This window comes from Seriola aureovittata, chromosome 14 (assembly GCF_021018895.1).
Source record: "Seriola aureovittata isolate HTS-2021-v1 ecotype China chromosome 14, ASM2101889v1, whole genome shotgun sequence".
Taxonomy (NCBI): domain Eukaryota; kingdom Metazoa; phylum Chordata; class Actinopteri; order Carangiformes; family Carangidae; genus Seriola; species Seriola aureovittata.
The window spans coordinates 19,496,978-19,518,388 of record NC_079377.1 but is presented as its reverse complement, the minus strand read 5'-3'; the positions used below and the strand labels follow the sequence as shown (position 1 = coordinate 19,518,388).

Here is a 21,411-nt window from a genome sequence, read left to right as displayed (position 1 = left end):
TCATCTCCCCAGCCCTCTGCTTACCATATGTCCCCGGATTTTTCTTTCCTCTCTCCTTCCCCACATACTCCCCGCACATTCACACACGTGTTCCTTTTTTTATCATCACCCCCAGTCAGTATAGATACTGTACCTGCCACTTTGACCCACGCTTCATGCTTACTTTTCCTTGTGTTAACTTTGTGTATTTTCCTGTCCCTCTGCCTATACCTGTGTTCTCACCTGCCAGCTTGATCATCTTGTCTTCCTGTTAGCCTGAATTTCACTATCAAAGTATTGAAGCTGTTCGTATTTGGGTCCATTCTATCTGTGCTGCTACAGCAGTTGTGACATGCTGTGACTGAAACCAAACGCTGTGAGAGTGGTGAGAGTGGTGAGAGTGAACCAAGACGGTAAAGCTGCAGCTGCGGGCCTGACAGTTTAACAACGAACTGTAACTCACTGAAACAACTGCCTGCAGGGAAATGTGGAGTTGGGTGATAATTCTCTGTGGGATCATCACTATGAGCAACTCTTTTCACATTACACAAAGTCATAGCCATTGTTAATATAAAAATACTGATGAGAGCAGCTTTACAGTAATAAGTGAGCTTGAAACAGCTTTTATTAAAAGCAATTAGGGAAGAATTTCTAATCACATACTGTGTCACTTCAGCACAGTTAACACGCTGTAACTCTCAACTTCTCATCTACACACACACACACGCACACGCACACACACTTATCCTATTTCTTGGAGTTGACACTGTCATATTTCATGCTGTATACATCTGTTTTGTGTCCCTCGATTTAATTTATGTGACAAACGACTTTGTAAATAAAATGACTTTTTGCACAGTATGAACCTGCTTTATTCTTATGTTCCTCTGCCTCTGAGGCTGATAAATAAAGTTGTTCTAAATTGAATTGCTTCTGTGCCAATTAGAGACTCTATTCCTCTGTAAAAGCTGAAGGCAAGGACATCCATCACTCCTAAAGGCAGTCTGGGGACGATCGACTTGGAGCTAAACAGTCCCAGCAGCTCCAATCTCCCCCAGATTTACTCTGACAATCTGATGAACCCTCACACCTACACTCTTTAAAAAAAACCAAAAACTCATCATTCCCTGCTCAGCTGTGAGCTGTGCTCCCATCTCGCAATCTGTTCAGTCCATCTCTCTATCCGCACACTTCATCCCTGGATCTATTCCCTGATTCCCACTTGGGGACTCGTCGGCACTGAAGGTTATCACATTGGATTGTTCAGAGGCTTGCTGAAATTATACATCATCCAGTTTAATCCGCTATGTCATGTTTTGACAAGGGAGGCCGGGATGCAGATGCTGTAAAACTTATGTGTGCTGTTCGTGCAGAAAAACGCTCTGTAGCAATGAAAACTGTAATTTATGATTTCAATTGCAACACACTGGTCGCAGAATGTATCCTCACTGACAGTCAGTTTGGACCAGAGAGTTATTGATGTCTGAAGGACTGACAAGAGGGACTGTGACTGATGCACCTTTTGGTTTCTGTGATCAAGTGACAATGCATCTACAGCCTCTGGTTGGACAAGGATACATGTGTCCCAGCCAATCAGGATTGATTAAGGGTTGTTCAATGGGTGTGATAAGTGATTTAGAAACTTAGGGATGACCTACTTACAGCTTTCATCTATCTTCATGTGTCAAATAATTCAACTAAAGTACAAAAACTGACACGATATAAATCACACATTTTGTACCACAGATGAGTTCTCGTTTGGCTTTTTTCTTTTTTCTTTTCTTTTTTTAGCTTTTGTTAATGAAATGGCTGTACCGCATACAGGGACTACTAACTACCACTAACTACCAACTACTAACATTCGCTCTGTCCCTCCCTCACTGTTGACCTTTTGCCTGACCTTTTCAATAACTGACTTAACAGAGAAATGTCAGTGTTCACCTCTGAAGATAAATGTCAGCGCTGACCTGCAAAGGAGGACATACGCTCCAAAAATGCTACAAGTATTTGTGTGTGTGAGACGGGAAGAAGTGATTCACAAAGAAAGGATCAAAGCATGACAAGTTGATGAATTTAAAGTTATAGGCAGAACATGTAGTGTGCTGCTGTGAAATCCAGACTCCTATTGATTCTTAGATCCTCTGAGAAGAAAGAATTACGGCCACGCAGGGTTTCAGTGAGTGTGAATTTATGTGTTCTCACCTTTCTGACAGTTAAAGACACAGAGTGGGCAATTCAGTGTTTATGTGTGTGTGTGTTCACTTTTGGGCCAAAGTGTGCATTTTGAGTGTGTTTTTATGTAAGAACCTGAGTTGAAATGATTTAAAAGCAGGGGGCAAAGTTGAATTTTGAGTAAAATACTGCAGTATTTTTGTGGGATCCTGTATAGAAAGCGGCCCTGAGACTTTCACGATGAAAACAACAACAGTGTTAAAGTGGATAGAAAAAACTAAGATAACATTTATCATTCTACTTCTAGAGTCACACTTGATGTCAGCCATTTATCAGCTGTAATAGTCTGTCCTGAGCTGCTGTGCAACATTTGAACTCTTCCCACATGCTTGTGTCCTGAATACCTGCTCTCTAGAGGGTGAATCCTTTGTTGGTTTGGTAGTAGATATGTTGGTGTTGGCATTCCAGTGCAATTATACACTAAGCTGTCAGTTTATTAGGAACACCTAGCTAGAACGAATGCAGTTAAGTTCTGGATTAAATCCTCCTTCACGGAGGTTTCAGTGTTCAGTTTTTGTTTAAGAGCTGTTGATTCAAGCTTGGAGGCTGCAGTTTAAGCTGTAGTGGACAATAGGCTTATCACCTTATGCAAAATGATGGCTACAAAATGATAACACAGTTGAACACCTTTTAACACTGACAGCAGTGTAGTTAATGTTTACATGCTATCATGCTACACTATGGTAAACATACCTGCTAAATATCAGCATGCTAATATTGTCATGTGAGCATGTTAGCATGCTGATGTTAGCATTTAGCTCAAAGCACCACCTCGTTTTAGTACAGCCCCATGGAGCAGTTGGCATGGCTGTAGCCTCTTAATCTGTTACCATTACTGAAGAGATATTTGGCACTTGTCTACCCTTCATTGTAGAACAGTCTGTCCTGTTAGACACTAATACCTTTGCTATTGCCTGCTGCTACAGTTCACCTCGAGTGGAGTGCATGACAGGAATTTTATTGTGTCTATGGCCTTGACAGTCCGTCAGCTTTCTGTGTCACCAGGGATGCTGATGCTCACAGTGAGGAGCTGGCACAGCAGCTCATCCAGTAGTTCAGTTAACACCAGGACAGGAAGCTAACTTCGGCATGTTGCTGACATGCTTCCTGTAAATTGTTTGTCTGGTGTGACTGCTTGCCCACTGCCTGTTTATTTGATATCTGAACTTTGTAAACATCCTGTTACTCTACCAGTTGAGTCTCTGTTTCTATATTTAGGTCCTCACTCCTGTTGCCATGACCCAATTTCTCACAAAGCAGACTATTGCACAACTGTACTGTTTATCACATACAGTACTTTGACCCTTTGCCCCCCTGATCTTATTTGATCTCTTTCACTGCCTGCTAAGGTATTATGTGTTTCCTTATGCTCTTCCACTCCAATAATCACTTTAGTATTAAACACCCATGGAAGTAAAGCACACCTTTCCTAATAGAATGTTGTATTATGCTATATTACAGGTATTATTGGTTATTTTATGATGTAATCACATCACATGTAATCACAAACATTTTGGGAAATACCCTTGTTAGTTAGATGAGAAGAACAGTACCTGTCCCATGTCTGTAGTAAGTGATTAGCTTAGCTTAGCATAAAGACAGGAAACGGTGGGAATTGGGTAGCCTAGCTCAAACAAACAAAAAATCTAAAATGTGCAGGGCATTGACCCGTTGCTCTTCTTTTGTGCACCACAAACAAAAACCACTCACCTCCACTGAATTTTGGAGTGAAGGGAGGTTCTCTCAAAACCTGTTCATATAAATCGGAAACTATCTGCATGGCTCAACACCACTAATTTGGGTGAACTCAACCTTTAAAACCCAAATGGTGACATTTTACCCATCGTGCGCTACAATAGTTTGTTGCAGAACAGCCCCACTGAGTCTGAGTGACCTTTACTTTGCCATGAAAGGGTTGTACAGTCTGAGCAAGGCTGTTATTTATTTCACAAGAATTCTTTGCACCTGCATTATTTCAGCTTATGTCTATGCATCGAGGACTTGAAGATGTCAACAATGAACAATGACCATTTGTTATGTACCAAAACTTTTAAATAAGACTCTGCCTGTTAGTATTCCAGTGCATACTCTGAAACTTGTGTCGCGTAGATTATCAGTAACATGTCATTGCTATCCATTTTACAGCCATTACAACCGTATCTCAGCCACTGTCATGCACATCTTCTGTCTCTCTCACTGCCTGTCTCTTCATGTCTCCCTCCGTTGCAAACAGCTGTGCCCATTGATCCCAGCTGGGCTCTCAAAATCAATATATCAATTACAGTCCCATTAAAACGACATGAGAGCCCTCCTGACCATGATGAGACCTGAGACCACTGTTAACCCACCCAATCAACCTCCTGTCGCTCCATCCAGTCAACCCTGTCCAAGCCTTCCTCTCTGTCCAGTCTTTAAACTGCTGGCTGTGTAGGAACCACACTGTTCTGCATCCATAAATGATTTTATCACCTCTGACACTTTTTTAGAATTTATTATTTTAGTATTTAGAAATATGTAGGGCAAGACTTTTTTCAGCTTTTGCTGGTTCAGCAGTAAGACTGAGGAAATTAAGTGTCAGGAGTTTATTGTCTCTGCTTCTTTTGACCCTCCAAGAGTCTGTGCTGTTGATGGTAGAGTTTAAGTAAAGCCAAACTGCGTAGTCTCTATTTTATGTGTTTATCCTGCCTGTTAGAGGAGATAGGAGGAAATGAAACAGGTTTGCCCTGAATTTGAAAACAAATATACAGTATTGAACAGCTGGCAGCTGATAACTGATACTCCGAGCTACCAATAATATAACTATGGTGTCACTCCTACGATATGCTGCTGCTGGTGTAGCGATACATGAGATATGTGCTTTTTGTTGACTTCAGTACTATAGCTCCCTCAGTGTTCTCGTCTTACTAAAAAGTAAATGTTTTTACAGACGTCTTCATTTTTCCACACTTCCGACCGTGTTTCCTGCTCTCCTCTGCATGTCTATAATAGAGACCGTATCCTTTTGCCTCTGCTCACGACATTACCAGCTACACTTCACCACTTGTGCATTAGTTTTGTGTGTGTGTGTGTGTGTGTGTGTGTGTGTGTGTGTGTGTTTTTGTGGTGGAATCAGCAGAATGTTCAATTACACTGGCTCAGCTGGTGTATATAGACAGAGGTTGGTTTACTCAGTACCCTCCCCATGCACACACACCCCACACACACACACACACACACACACACTCAGGCGCACACACACACACACACACACTCAGGCGCACACATTCTTTCTGAGCCAAAAGCGTTTTATTAAAGCTCTGCCAGTAGAGCTGCTTGGGCTTGATCCCCTGACAAGCCACAGGCCTTGGCTAAATTACCACAATGGCAGGGAACAAAGAAGACAGAGAGAGAGGGAGACATGAATCGATTGACAATAAAGGCTCAGCTGTGTGTTTCCTCTTGTTTGATTTAATTCGACTGGACTCAGAGCGAAGACATTATCAACAGATTTAAAAACAGGATATCGGCTAACTAATGATCAAAACAATATGTCTTGTATTTATATTTGAAAGGAACTCTTTTGATTGTGGAAGCTGAACAAAACTCTCCGAACAGATGCATTCACAAATATACATAAACAAACACATGCGCATCCTTCACAATTAAACTTAATTCAGGACCACGACACCTGAATCAAGGTCAGAGTTTTTTTTATTTTTTTTTTAATAGTCGAACAAAGTTATCACCTTACGGACAGAGAGATGAACTGCTCTCCTGAAGGGGATTCGGCACAATATCTGCAGTGCAGCTAAAATACAGCTGAGCAACAGCTCTTCACCATGACTTCAGAGACTTGTAGCCCCTATAGCTTTGATGAAGAACTTACAGCTTTTACAGCATTTTCTTTGTCTGTGCATCCTTGCATCTGCACTTTGGGTGCTTGTCTGTGTGTATGCAATTACAATAAAGTGTGTGTCTGTCTAACACGAATTAAAACCCCACAGCAGCTCTTTGACAATGTGTCATCTGACAGGAACAGTGCTTGTGAGTGGTTGTTGGTCCTGGTGTGAGTTGCTTATATGTCTGGGTGTCTGTGTAGTGCTGTCTGCCTGTCAACAATACATTTGTGTGAGTGTTTGTGCGTGGATGTGTGTGTGGATGTGTGTGTGTATGAGGGGATGGAGAAGTTCCAAATGCCTCTTCAATTGATTATGTCATGGCATCAGATTAGAAAGCAGACCTTTTGATATTAAGTTATCATCACTGTTTAGTTCTTCTGATGATGGAAGTGTTGGCTGTCTGACCGGTTGATCGCTTCATCTATTTGGTCCAGACTGATGTATCTCAACAAATATTAGATCGCTTTCCATGAAAATTAGTAGAGACATTCATGGTCCTCAGAGGATGAACCCTAACAACTTTGGTGACTTCTCCTCCACAATGAGGTTCCCATCTCAATGAGGTTGGCATTTGTGGTTTTGAATTACACATCTCAACAAATATCCAATGGACTGGCATGAAATTTGATACGTACACATTCATGTTCCCCTCAGGATAAATGGTAATAACTTTTGTGATGAAATAACTTTTCATCTGACATCATCATTAAGTCAGAATTCAAACTTGTCTAAATTAGTGACCAAATACCAGCAAAGATAAAGAGCAGCTATCAGGGCTGTAAATGCTTGTTAAAATGTTACCACAAATTAACTAAACAACTGAAGACACACTCGACACTTGTCTATCCTGTACTGTAGAACAGTCTGTACTGTTACACACTGATGCATTTGTTTTTGCTTGACGCTACTTTTTACCTTGAGCAGAGTGCATGACAGGAATTTTATTGTGTATGGCCCTGACAGTCTGTCAGCTTTCTGTGTCTCTGGCCTTCTTACACTCATGCTTGCACGGGCGCTGCTGATGCTCACATAATGAGCTGGCACATCAGCAAGTTTAGCGGCAGAGTTAACACCAGGACAGGGAGCTAACTTTAAAATCATTAGTGTTTTCTGCACTGATAGTAACACTGCAACACATAAACCTGAATCACCTGCACATACTGCCGAGCCACTTCCAGGTGTGGCTACTGAAAATATGAGTAGAATTTTTAACAGCATGTAAAACTGCTCTGCCCCTTGGAGACAAAGACAAGGTCACATCTTTTAATTTCCTTTCTCTTTTTTAATAAGTTACCCATAGAAGGAAGGATGAACAGCTGATTGACAGATTAGAAGATCAAATATATTCAAATGTATTGCAGCTCATGTTGAAAACTACTCAATTCAAAGAGTGAAAATTAATCTTTTTACAGTACTACTGCTATGAGTAACAATTTATTATACTGTCATAATGGATAAGCAAATGCATCATCCTGATTCTAACCGCTGTAATATAAGTGAGTATAAGCTAGTATACCAAACAGTCCTCCTACAATTCAGTGAAGCATTTTTCTTATCATTAAATCTTTGAACGAGGAAAAATAAATGGAACCATCCTCCAGGCTGTCTAAGGTTTTAGACATTTCTCTCTGTGGACATTTTCATTTGTCAGAGAAGGTAACTATAATAATGACTCAGTTCCATTGAAGTGGTTCAGTAAGTCATGAGTCACCCTGCACAATACCAGGGAACTGACACTGGAGCAGCTAACGGAGCAGACCCATCAGTATCATCATCAATGTTGTCATCCCATCAACAACATTTAAACATGGCATGAGAAGCACAGGTATAATTATTAACATTAGAGGACAGTTTCACATTTTTCAAGTCTGTAAATGTCTGAAATTACTTTGCACTCTTCAGCGCTCTGAATTAGGCCAATCAGTTGGGTCTTGTCTGAAGGTACATTTTAGCACATTTTGTTTCCACAGGGACTTCAACTTTGGAGAATAGTCTCTTAATTAGTCTTTTAATAATGGCTGCATCCCATGTAGTTCTGCCAGTACCAGACCCTTGTTATCATGCATGGCAGGTCACATAACATGACACATGAATGCAACAGAGCCATCGTTAATGTTATTACTGTAGTTCCACTTGTGCTTTTTTTCCTGCAAGTCTGAAATAGCTGTTTTGTAAAAGGTTTAAAATACACCCAAAGATTTAATTTACAAACCCACTGTTCCCATTAATCATTTTCTCAAAGATAATGGCACATCTTTTTGACAAACTGCTAATCTCTCTCTACATGTATATCTCCTCTGGTTAATTTAAGTGTCAGTTAATGAAAATTGTAGAGTAGAAGTAGATGAGCGCTCTCGCTGTTGTACTACGTTCCGTACAATAAAACTGTGTGACAACTATCAGAGACATGAATGCGAAGGAAGAGCCTGTATTCGAAGCACACAGACGTGAACACCCCAGACTTCAAGAGGTTGCAGAATTTACAGCTGTTAAAAATTCACAACCCGAGTTTCACAACATGCCATCTGTCACACAGACAAAAACTACAAAACTGTAAAATTATACTGATGTATTATCACTGTAGGGAAATTTGATCTGCTTCACCCTATTGTCAGAACAGTCAAGCTGATGCATCTCAATACACTTATTTAGAAGATATGTTATACTCTGTAAAAAGTGATTATTCAAGTCATTTAAACAAAGAACAATTACAGTGTGATTCCCTTTTTAGCACTGACCAGTAAAAAGTAAACCTCCTCTCCTCTCCTCTCCTCTCCTCTCCTCTGCATCTGGTGTAATAACTGTCCATACATAATTAATGCTTTGATAAATCAAACTGTGCTTTCTCTGCTTAGATGTTGTAATATTCTGAGAGGTGTCATTTGTTTTGCCTGGTTAAACCCTTATTAGTGCAAGATGGATTATGTGTGTGTGTGTGTGTGTGTGTGTGCATGCGTGCGTGCATGTGTGCGTGCGTGCATGTGTAAGCATGTGAGCCAGTAAGACACAGATGTCCTTTTTTACTGTTAAGGCAGAAGATGGAAATAATCTTTGTTTTTGGACATGAGCTGCATAAAAAGATTCCAGGTTTGTTTCCTGGGTTTCCCGAGGGAAACACGGACACATGCTCCTCTGGCTTTGAACTTTCAGACCTCAATAACCTCCGTCTAGATCTACACTGACACTGGACTGAATTCTGTCAATGTTATTGTCTTTGAGGATATTGAGGGATATTGAGAGAGAGAGAGAGATGCTTTGATCCAAGTGCATGCCACTGCCACGCACTGTGAAACTGTACATCAGCTAACGCCTGCAAGTGCCAGGACGCTTCCATGGATTTACTAAATATTACATTGCACCATTCAAGATCAGCATCATGTTGACTGCTCAACTGCACCTTTTTGTTCGTGGTCCAGTTGACCAATATCATCATTTTGGTTGCCAATATGTGACTTTCATGTCCGATCTGTGGTTTTGGATTTGGCAGCTTGGAATGGCTGAAGTCAGCTCTATGTTATATTATACAACTTTGAATGTTTGTAGTATACCACAGACTTAAGGGAAACTAATTCATATAGGCTTATCATCTAACTATTTATCTTTCTGGATTAAAAAGTCCTCCAGGTTATACGACAGACTAATATCAATTTTTGTGCAGGTCAAGATCAGAGTTTGATTTGGTCCAGGGATTTTACATTATTCCCTTGCATAGCTTGTCAATAGCTTACCTGTGGCTACACAACAACTAAATCATCCTGTTCTGCATCACACTGCTGAAATGATACCTTGACAGAATGTCAAACCTCGGACATCTGTCAGAGTGACAGCCAAGACGGCACAAACCAGCTTCCATAGGCTTCTACTGCATTATACATTTTCTTAGCTTTTTCTCTCACTCTTTTCTTCCAGCAGAGCTTCCGTGATAATGTGAGACATTCTTCCACAGTACAACAAAAGAGAGCCAGCCAAGATTTTCTCTCAGCATATCGGTAGGAGCCTGATCACTGTCCTTAACTGACAGGATCAAGAAGGGAAATTATATTAGACTCAGTCTACAGGCAGAAAAAAAAAAATGCATAATGCACTTTGAAAAGTGCATTGTACTTAACATAAGCACATTCCAATCATAGACCACAACAGCGCATTCATAATCATGTTCGTTACAGCATGTACATTAATCGGAAAACAACATTCAATTAAATGCTGTAATGCAGCTGTACTATTAAGCACTCAGAGAGCGCATACTTCTGATCCGTCCTCTGAATCCGTTATAGTAAAAAATATTTAAAGCAAATTAATTTGCATCTGAATCTGGATTTGAATCAAAATAAACCAGCCCAGCACATGCAAAAGATAGCATAGCTGATTGGCTGATGGCAGGCAAGATTTTGGGTGTAGAACCTCTTCTGGACTATTTGGGTTTTGTACTAACATTACAGTAACCGTGGAAAAAAATATGTTGCTTCTCTAGTCGAATGTAAAGTGCTTAAATGGCCACATGGAGATATGGAGTCTCAATCTGCACCAGGTAGCACTCACCTTTTCTTCATGCACAATTCAAATACCTGTCAAATACTAAACAGCGTGTTAGCTTGGTCTACCACTTGTTGAAAGGAAGTATATCTCTGCAGTGTACATGCAGCGAGTCTCTAACCCTGAACTTCAGCTACTCCGAGCTTCAATGTAAACAAGCCTCCTGACGAACTGAGGTCTGGCCAGAATGACCTGTGTTTGAAGAAATATCACGCACAGTGAATGCACTGACTCTGGATCTCTGTCCCACTGTTTTTGACTAACGTGCAGCAGCCAGTAGTTTGGTTGCCATGGATACCATTTCAGGTGTTTGGGCTCCAGTCTCTGCAGGCGCTTTGCACCATGGTCTGATGGCTTCTGGGTCTGTTTGTGTGTGTTTGTGCGTGTGTGTGTGCATGTGCACTGATGTGGGAGTGTGTCTGTGTACCCAGCATACCGATACTGTCTGTGAGCAGCATTATGAAAGATTCTCTTTTCTCTCTTCTCTTCTCTTCTCTTCTCTTCTCTTCTCTTCTCTTCTCTTTTGTCAGCTCCCATTGTTTCTTTACTTCTCCTTTTTTTGAACTCTCTCCCTTCCCATCACTATCTCCCCTCCCCTCCTCCCCACAGATAGACAGTCTGAGTGTAGTAGGTCAGACTTGAACAGCCCAGTTTGACCCAGCAGCCCACTTGTCAGGCAGTGCTCTGTGCACCCAGGCTGAAAGACTGATGGGACCAGGAAACAGAAAGGGACAGAGACAGAGAGGAGGAATCAAAGAGAAAGATGGTGGGAAAGAAAGAGTAATGATAAAGACAAAAGCAAGCTGTAAAGGTCTCTGGCTGATTTCTAGTTGTCTGTTATAATCTGATATCACACACTGGATAAAATTACAGTAAAAAGAGATTACAGTAAGTTGTGCACTGAGCAGTGGTTCACTCTTAAACAGCCAATGAGAGCTGAGCAGTTCAGAGTGAGGTGCCACTGGGCGAACTTAGTCTGGCTCTCCTCCTGTATTCAGGCATAATTCACCTTTCTTAAAGTATATATATATATTTTTTGGGCTTTTATGCCTTTAATGGACAGCACAGTGGAGAGTGAAAGGAAACGGGGAGGCAGAGAGAGAGGGGGAATGGCATACAGTGAAAGGCCGTCCGATGCGGGATTCGAACCGGGGCCGACTGCAGCGAGGACTGTAGCCTCTACACATGGGGCGCTTGCTTAAACCACTACGCTACACAACGCCCCATTCTATACCCCGGCTCATATTTGATTTTTTTTTACTGGATTCTGACAGTAATTTTTTGGGAAGATCCCTCAAATTTCTTTTTCAAAGAACAGTGACTAAGCTAAATCCTTAGCAAGACATTTTACAGTTGAAAAGTAAACTTGTCCAATTATAAATCCTCAAACCTCCAACACATTTTGGCATTTCCATTTTTTGTTTTTTTTTCCCATTAGTTGTCAGGCAACAAATACCAAAAACATTTAAAAATTACTATACTATGTTTGCAAGCTAATATCAATTGATTTACTTCTAATTACTTTCTATTGACAAATTACACATCAGTGTTGAAAGTTATGCTTTGTAATCATAAGCTGTACATTAGCATTCTTCCTAATGAGTAATACATAAATAATGATAGCATTAAAAAATCCATACAAATTCCTACCAAAAATTATATAACCATTATATGAAACTACAGTTTGAGCTGCTGTGGCTGTTGAAGCATGTAAACATTCATGTAAGGGAACTACGCACCAAAACATGTCTCAACCATGCGCCTCCTCCAAGGCATTCAAAGGTGAATCTATCTCTGAGTTTATACATCATACATTCCCCAGTGGTACGGCTACAATACATTAAGCTACTGCCATCATCCAACATACATTCAAAAAGGCATCTGTTACTTCGCCTGTTTTCCGAAATTCCTAAAAAAGTAACCCTTTGAATCAAAGCCATATCCACTGCCCTTACTTTTACTGTGTAGGTGCAGCAAAACAACACAGTAGAACCACATACATAAACCAACCACCTTATCACACCCTCGCCACCTCCTTCTACACTACAAGCTCAAAATAACATAAGAAATATCCAGGAGTTTATAGAGAAAGGTACAAATCACATAATGGAGAGATAAATAAATGAGAGGCAGCTCTGAACCCATTTTTCTCCCACTGCTAAATAAAGCGCTGAATGAAAAGGAAAAAAAAAAGGATCATAACTTTCATTACATAAAAGTCTCACTGGCTCTGCTCAGTGTCAGAGATGCACCTCACAGGTCATAAAAGTACTAAAGGAGCTGCGATGCTGCACTAAGTGTGCGTTACAGGTTGGTTTTCTGCAATGTTACCCAATGGGCATGTTTATCAGGTGTACAGCAGTCATAGCAAACTGTGTTAGCCACTGAATGCGATATTCACATCATCACAAGTTAGCATCAGCACCTTCTTCTTGATATACTCAAATCTGAGTGAGTGTGCACAGTGCTGCAAGGACTCGCATACAAGATACAGTACACACAGTACATTGGAATATTTCTAGCCCAGTAACAGTTACACCACACACACACACACACTCACACACACACACACACACACACACACACACACACACACACACACACACACACACACACACACACACACACACATGAAAATTGAACAAATTTATAGTAAGGTGAGCTCACCTTCATGGCGCATCCCTCTGTTGCTCGTCCACTAGGAAACACACGTGCTTCTCTGGGTGTGTGCGATGAGGGAAACACAAAGTGAGTGCGTGTCTGTAGCTTTGGCTGTAAAATGTATCTCTTCCCCAGGAGGAGAGTCCGTCGCTCTCCACAGCGAAAATGTGTGTGATGGTGTTTGTAAATGCACGTGTATGTGTGTGAGATGAGTGTGTGTGTATGTTGGAGAGAGAAAGTGCTGCTCCTCCTAGCCTCTCCTGATGTTATATGAATGAAAACTCTAACAGAAAAGGACACACCTAAGTCTTAACATGATGCTATCTGCCTCTATCTATCTATCTATCTATCTATCTATCTATCTATCTATCTATCTATCTATCTATCTATCTATCTATCTATCTATCTAGCTTCTGTTCACACTTTTTCTATCATCTCATTCTGCTCTCTTTATGCTTCCTGTCCTCCCTCCTTTCTTCCCTTCTCCTATCTGTCTCACTTTCCTCCTCTCCTATCGTCTCTTAGTATCATGTGTTTGTCCACCTCCTTCTAACTCTCTCCCTCTCCCTCTCTCTCCCTCTCCCTCTCCCTCCCTCCCTCGATATCTCCCCACCCTCTCCGTTTAATGGAAAGCTCACATTTCTCTGTTCTCCCACATAGACACAGAGAGAGGCAGGGAAAAGAGAATACATAGTAAGGGTACGGCTCTCCTCTGTTTTCACAGTCCATCCATTCACCTGTCCCGCTTGTCTCCTCTCACCCTGCAGTGCATCACAGTGGGCTACCCTGTAGCAGTGGCCTGCCCTTGCTCTTGCTTAATTAATCTCTATGTGATTAAAACACACATTATACACACATTACTACTCTAATTGGTTGAGATGAATTAAATTAGAAATATAGGGAATTTCCAGGAAAATATCTTATTGATGATTAGAGCCATGGAACAAATAACAGGTAAAGATCATAGTCAAACACCAGCAGACAATCATACCACTACATTATAAACTGTTACAAAGTATTATATCACCTTACATTTACAAGGATGTAAATGTAGGATTGTAAACTGTCCTCTACTCTGTTTGATTACATGATGCAGTTGGCAAGCTCGCAACAATGCAGGCGTACACACACACACACACACACACACACAAACACACACACACACACGCAGTAATGCATCCTATTTCGTGTCCCTATTTGCAAGAGATGCTATGTGATATCCAAGAGTGGATATCAGTGTGAGTGAGTTCAGTGACATCAAGCACAGGTATCATAATGTAATCCTTGAAGGTTGACTTCACACGTTTTAGTACGCAATGGTAATATCGGCAGCACATTGAGATGCAGGGCAGCTCCCGTTCAGATGCAGAGTAGGGATAGTAAATCTTTTAAAGTCAATCTGCCCTGCAACTGTGTGCTGACATAGAACAGCCAACAGAGGGAGCCGTCACACCTCACAAGCCAGAGCTCATTATAACGGAGAAGAGAAGAGAAGAGAAGAGAAGAGAAGAGAAGAGAAGAGAAGAGAAGAGAAGAGAAGAGAAGAGAAGAGAAGAGAAGAGAAGAGAAGAGAAGAGAAGAGAAGAGAAGAGAAGAGAAGAGAAGAGCTGCGGCTTGGACTGAATCAATGGAGGATCTCTCTTTCATTTGTCAGCCAGTGTCATTGCATTATGGTAATATAACTCGAAGCTTGGGGGAGAGAGCTTCAGGGCAGGTAGAAGTTGAACTTTTTAGGCATGAAATCAGTAAGTTATCAGTAAGAACAGTAAACTATAGTAAGAACTGTCAAACTTAAGAAAAACTAAGACTAAGAAGATGAGTCCAACATTAAGAAGCTGAAGCCATTATTCAGTTAATGAGAAGAGAACAGGAGAGGATGGAGCAGAGAATAGTACCAAATAGAGGACACAGCAAATGTGTTTTTCATTGGTAAAGCCCTTGTAAATACTTTGTCTTTATATATTTTATGGATACGCGCCTGCAGCCTACTACCCTCTAGTTTAGTACCACTTTACTACATTGGCATTAAAAGGCCATACACAAACATCATTACTGTACCCAGCCAACTTTCATAAATCACCTGGAAAGACTACAAGGATATTTCAACTATAGCTGACGGAAACATTGTTATCCAAACTCTGTGTAAATCCTCTTAACACTTTAACAGTACAGTGTTAAACGATATTACACCCAGAAGCCAGAAGAGCAAACAAGCCTGATCTCTGAAGTGAACCACCAAGTCCTGTAACTCTTCACGTGGGAAAAAGTCTCGCAGTTATGGTTCCTTCAAAATATACCTTTTCTTTTTGTTTTACTTTTGTGATGAAACTATTGACATGTTAATCTGTGACATGCTAACACATTGTGTAGCCATATTAGCTAACATTAGTCACTGTAAGGCACTGGTCATACATTTAATAGGCTATAACAACTGTTTTAAACTTCCAGGTTTCCCTGTAAACAGTACATGGGAGAAGGTGATGTTGCAAAAATAAACCACCTATACTCAGTTAATGGTATTTAATTTTCTTCGTTGATGGTACAGTGTAATAACAAACACTTTTTACTCTGTGTCATGATCGATGTACACAGCCATAATAGCGTAATTCTACCAGATTCCACTGTCACTTTCTGCCCTTAGATGCCATCCGTCTCTGACAGTCTCAGTGAGCACAGAAACATAACTCTAAGATGATTTTAATCCTAAAGCATTAATCTCTAATGTATGATATATATCTGCATGCCTCACGTAGAACCTTTAAGGGATCGATATAGTAGTTGATCATTTCTCTGGGGCTGATTAGAGGCTAATTAGTTGATCTCAGAATATCTGGTTGACTCGGCAGCACATCAACCTGCTGTGACTGCCTCTGAACTCTGTCCTCTGTGTTTGTATGTGTGTGTCTGTGTGTGTTTGTGCACGTGCATGTGTGTCTTTGCTCCACATCAGACAATGCCTCATCCCAGAGGGGATACTGGGTCATTGCAGTAGCAAAGAACCAGCTATAAATAAAAACATCAAGGACTGTTTTGAAATTTACACAATATGTATAGAAATGCGTGATGATTCCTGCTCATTGAAAAACAATATGCACACCAAAAGAACAAAACTGTTTGTCACAGGCGTCAGTGATGCAGCATCAGCACTCGTCTCAGCTATCCATCTGAAGAAGTCGGAGAGTATTTGTTATTGTGTTGCACTGCAGAACTTTGAGTTTCTAGCTGACTTGGCACTGCTCACAACAAAGAACAATGGAGACCTACAGCCTGACCCTGTCTCATATTGACAATTTGCAGGAATCAGCTCCAGCTTTCCTTCGTCATGGCAGGTGGTGGGGAGCCGTCAGATGCTGGGCTTGATGAAAGGTCGAGCTGCTGCTTCTCTCTAGTCGTTGTTAGCTAACACTGTCAGACGACAGACAGCATGACCCTTCAACATCCCGCTGTACGCACTTCAGACGGTTTGTGCAAAGTTCACTGAATCGACAGCTTTTATTTTTGACAATTTAGTTATCTAACTGAAGCTGTGAAGCTCCAAAACACCTCGCAATAAATGTGTGTATTATGTGTGTTTACACAGTTCCTATGGGATTTACTGTCAGAATGTGACGGCCTGGAAAAGAGTCGCACCAAGAAACAACAACAGCTGTTTGATGTGACTTCACTTCTTTGTACAAACAGAACATATACCTGCACCAGATGGTGATTTATAACACGAAATACTCTAGTGGCTTTAAAATCCTTTTACTGCAGGATCTCAGGGGTGAAGAAAAAAGTACAAAGTCTAAATGGAGAGATGGAACGGATGCTCATGTTTCAGAGTTGACCAAAAATGTTTCATGTTTTCTCTTGCTTTCATTTTCTCGCAAATACTGCATGAAGCATATCAGGATTTAAACAACCCTCAGCTGCCTATGAATGAGAAAAAACAGATGGAGACGTGCAGTCTGGGGAAATGGGCACACATACTGTCAGTAAATCCGTTATCTTAATAAATAGAATAGTAAATTGACTGTATTTAGCCAAAGCAAATGACAGTTTGCTTGGAATTCTCCTTCACATTCACACACAAGCTATTAATGCTAACGGTGGCTATGTAGCAATAGCAAAACTTACAAATATCTCATTTAAAGGAAAATTAGTATTTTGGCAAAGATGTTTATTTCACTTTGTGTAGCCCACAAAAGCATATTACTGATTAATCCAGTGGTGGAATATAACTAAGTACATTTAACTGTAGTCTTTGAGTTGGTAAGACTCCCTGACCTGATTTCTCAGGAGCATCATCACACAGTCAGCACACACTTTGAAACCAAATACCCACCACCACACAGATGTTTAAGAAGAGGCCTGGTAATCAAGGCATCAAGTGATAAATAAGAAATGATCCCTGCTTGCACATACGAAGATACTGCACTTAAATAATGTTTGAGCTGCAAGCCAGAGCTTTATTTTTATATCTGCTTCATTGGAAAATTTCTGAACCATGACAGTTCAGAACCGACACCAATTGTTTGCCTGTCAAATTCAATATAAAACATTTCTGCAAATCAAGATATTAGGGAAGGCTGAAAGGAATATTAAATTGGATTATGAAATGCCAACATGAAAGTTTCCTGTTTAATCTCAGTTCTGAGCTAAATGCTCAGCGATTAAAGGGCCCGAGAGCTTCTTCACAAGAGAAGATCCACACAGATATTTATGGCGCAGTTAAATCCCTCTGACATTTTGATGACATATGGATTTCACAAATCAGTCAGCACCCCATGATCACGCTAATGTAACACTTCTTCAACTATAATAACTCGTCTTTCTCATAGACCGAGTCCAATGAGTTCCAGCTAATTGCCTAATTAGTTCACCTCATGAAAAAGCATAAGTATGACAGCCAGTGAATTTTCACCATAAATCAGTATCTGCATGTGGCTGTGTATGTGTGTGTGTTTGAGTGTGTGTTTGTGTAGAGAGAGCGAGAGAGAGAGAGAGAGAGAGAGAGAGAGGTAACATGGTCTGAGATGCCAAACAGTAAAGAAACCCATCAAAGGAAAAATAAAAAATAACCCAGCCAATTAGAGTAAATGAGATGAGTGAGATTTAAAGCTGACATATAGGAAACTGACAGCCAACATTCTTCAAAACCTCAAATCCTGGAGAGACATTCAATTAGTTAGTGTTGAAACTGATAGTGTTCATGGTATGTATAACACACACCTGCACATGCACAGACAGTGCAACAGTCAGAAGCATGCTGCTACTATCACTATTATAAATATCACTATCATTGCATGTTCTTGTTCTTTCCTCTGTGCTCTCTCTCTCTCTCTCTCTCTCTCTCTCTCTCTCTCTCCCAACCCAACCGGTCGAGGCAGAGTCCGGTTCTGCTCGAGGTTTCTGCCTCTTAAAAGGAAGATTTTCCCTTCCACTGTTGCCTTGTGCTTGATCTTGGTGGGAATTGTTGGGTCTCTGTAAATAATGTTATAAAGAGAAGATCTAGACCTGCTCCATTTGGAAAGTGCCTTGAGGTAACTTATGTTGGGAATTGGCACTATACAAATAGAAATTTACTTGACTTGACTTGACTTGAGTTACATACATAAACTTGTAGTCACTTTCTTCTTGCATGAGCTCTTTAAATATGTACAAATGTGTTTTTTCACATTAGGCAATAGCTCCCTCTACTGTTCTTAAGGTCTAAATGGTATAGATCCAATCTCTGATTATTGTAATGATTTACTTACTTTATTAACTTATGTGTATAATTATTCATTAAAAAATCTTACATGTCTGCTTTTTATGTATTTTAAGTTCAGTGGAAGAAAACAAATTACATTTTTCAGATATTGTACTTCAGTGCACATTTAAGGTATCTGTACTTGAAGTATTTCCATGTTATGTTATATACCTGGAAAATGCATTTATCTGGTTGCTGTAAGGATTCACTGTAAATAAAACATGATGAATTCAGCTGTATATTACAATAAACTACCCAAACCTTAGACTTATATCAAAATTATTTGTATAAGCTCCATCTTCAACGGTTACAACATTAAATGAGTATTCTGGAAATTTAACCTGCCATTTCCACAAAGTTGGGATGTTTTTGAGAAACATATTTAAGTCTTCATCAGTAATAATACATTATAGATTGATATAGATAGATTTACAGATATATACATTATAAAACATACATAATACAGAGGAGCCATTATGCAGAGGTTAATTATTCCTTTCTCTTGACGTTGACGTGAGTTGATTATACTTGAATTTACTTTTACATAAGTAAAGTTTTTAACGCAGGACTTGTGCTTAAAAAGTTTTTTTCCCATTGTGATATTGCTATTCTACCGTATTGTCTGACCCTGTCACTTTGCACTAACAACTCATGTGTAAAACATTTACTGCAGATGGAGTTCTCATTACAACAAGACCAAGATAAAGTGATTCATAGCTGATTATGTCCAACTAGCTGTAGTTCATGGCAGTTAAATAACATCACGATGACTGACAAGCAGCGTTAGCGGTTGGGAGAGAGTTTATCTGTGTGATCGATTTGGTGATGTGGCTCAGTTGATGCAAGTGTGCACTGAGCGAATTATCCATTAACTATGTCGTCAACCTTTGCAGCATCACACATTTAAAGCAAACACACAGGAACAAAACTTTAATCAAAGCCAGATGCCTTAGGTTAATTTGCTGCTGAAGTGAAGTAAAGCTGAACATGAGCCAAACTGTCAAACAGCGAGCCAAAACACCCCAACCACCAATTTAATCGGCTGCCGGTGTTGAATACAATGATGAGAATAGATGATCGATGATGGTACGCTTCAGGCCAAAGGTATCTTCACATACAGTTCATCACTCTATCTAGGTTTTTTTCTGACCATCTCTCTTTCTCCTTGTCTCAGTTTCTGCTAAAGGGTCTTTGAAAGTTGAGTGGCAAAAAAAAAATCCTAATATAAGGAATCTTGCCTAACTTTAATCTGGCACTGCAGTCACCGGAGTGTGTCCTCTTTCATCTTATTGGCTTCCTTTCTCTGGCTGTCTTCTATCTTCCACCACACTGTCTAATGGGTATGAGAAAAAATTCTTAATTAACCAATAACTCTCTTGTGAGAAACATTTTCACTGTAACAAATAACAAGTCTGCTTGACAAGAGAATTTTTTTATAGTGTCAAAGAACGAAAGATGACATAGGAGGATTTTATCGAAAGATCAGAGCCGTCTAAACGCATTATGGGAAAGCAGCTTTATCTCTCAGCGACAGTTACAGCACAAATCTCAATCTCTATTTCCTGCCAGTGAATAAATGTCAACACATCAATTAAAAATGAAATGAAAGGAACACAAAAGTTTCAAAACATGTCCATCTTTGAATGAAAAAGTCCAGTCTGTGCTGCTTTGAAAGTGGAGACAAAGCCGTAAGTCCTTACCAGATAATGTGAGTGAACAGCAGCAACAGAGCTTTGTTCAGCTTGGAGGAAATCTCTACAGAAGACAGCAGCTTTAATGAGGCTCTGGTTTCTTCATGGTCCTTAATCAAAGGGATTTGTAAGGGTTAAATGTGACAACAGGAAGTCTTTTAGGGATTTTCTGGGGACCAGATGTGTAAGTTTAACTTCCTTCAAAGTTCATCATGTGTTCTTGTGAACCTGTTAATCTGTTGTTATTTATAGGGAAAAATCATTTTAAATGCAATATTTACAATGACAATTTACACATTACAAATGAAATCCCATTCACCTCCGTTAGCATTTTCCATGAAAAGATACAATCATGTCAAACTTCAGCGATTCTGCCATACTGTCTATAAAAGTGCTTACTAAACTTGGAAGAACCACCTCCATACTAGCACTTAAATTGATTGATTTTTTAAATCAGCTGTTATCAATAACTGGAGTGAAAGTAGTAACAGGGGTCAGGGAGAATGATTTTAAAATAACATTATCAAAAACTGAACTGCATGTTTATTTTCACGCATAAACGCAGAGTTTTTACACAAGGCTTTCCTGCTTCACTTGCTTTGCCAAATCTTAGATCTGATTGGCTGCGTCTGATCACCTGTTTGAAATCTATGGGCATCTTTTACTTTACTTGTCATTTTATGAAACTTGCTGACTTGAATCTTGC

The 21,411-nt window shown here is 40.1% G+C and overlaps 1 protein-coding gene across 2 annotated transcripts in view; it reads right to left on the bottom strand.

Moving 5' to 3' along the window:
* LOC130181835 (inactive phospholipase D5-like) overlaps nt 1-21,411 on the bottom strand; it is a 60,927-nt gene that overhangs the window by 35,156 nt on the left and 4,360 nt on the right. The window contains exon 1 of one of the 2 annotated variants that reach the window (XM_056396289.1): nt 13,290-13,753. The exons of the other annotated variant lie outside the window; for it this stretch is intronic. Within the exon in view, the coding sequence (XP_056252264.1) occupies nt 13,290-13,295 (6 nt within the window). The 5' untranslated portion in view covers nt 13,296-13,753. Of the gene's footprint in view, nt 1-13,289; nt 13,754-21,411 lie in introns of those variants that run through there. 2 annotated transcript variants of the gene reach the window in all.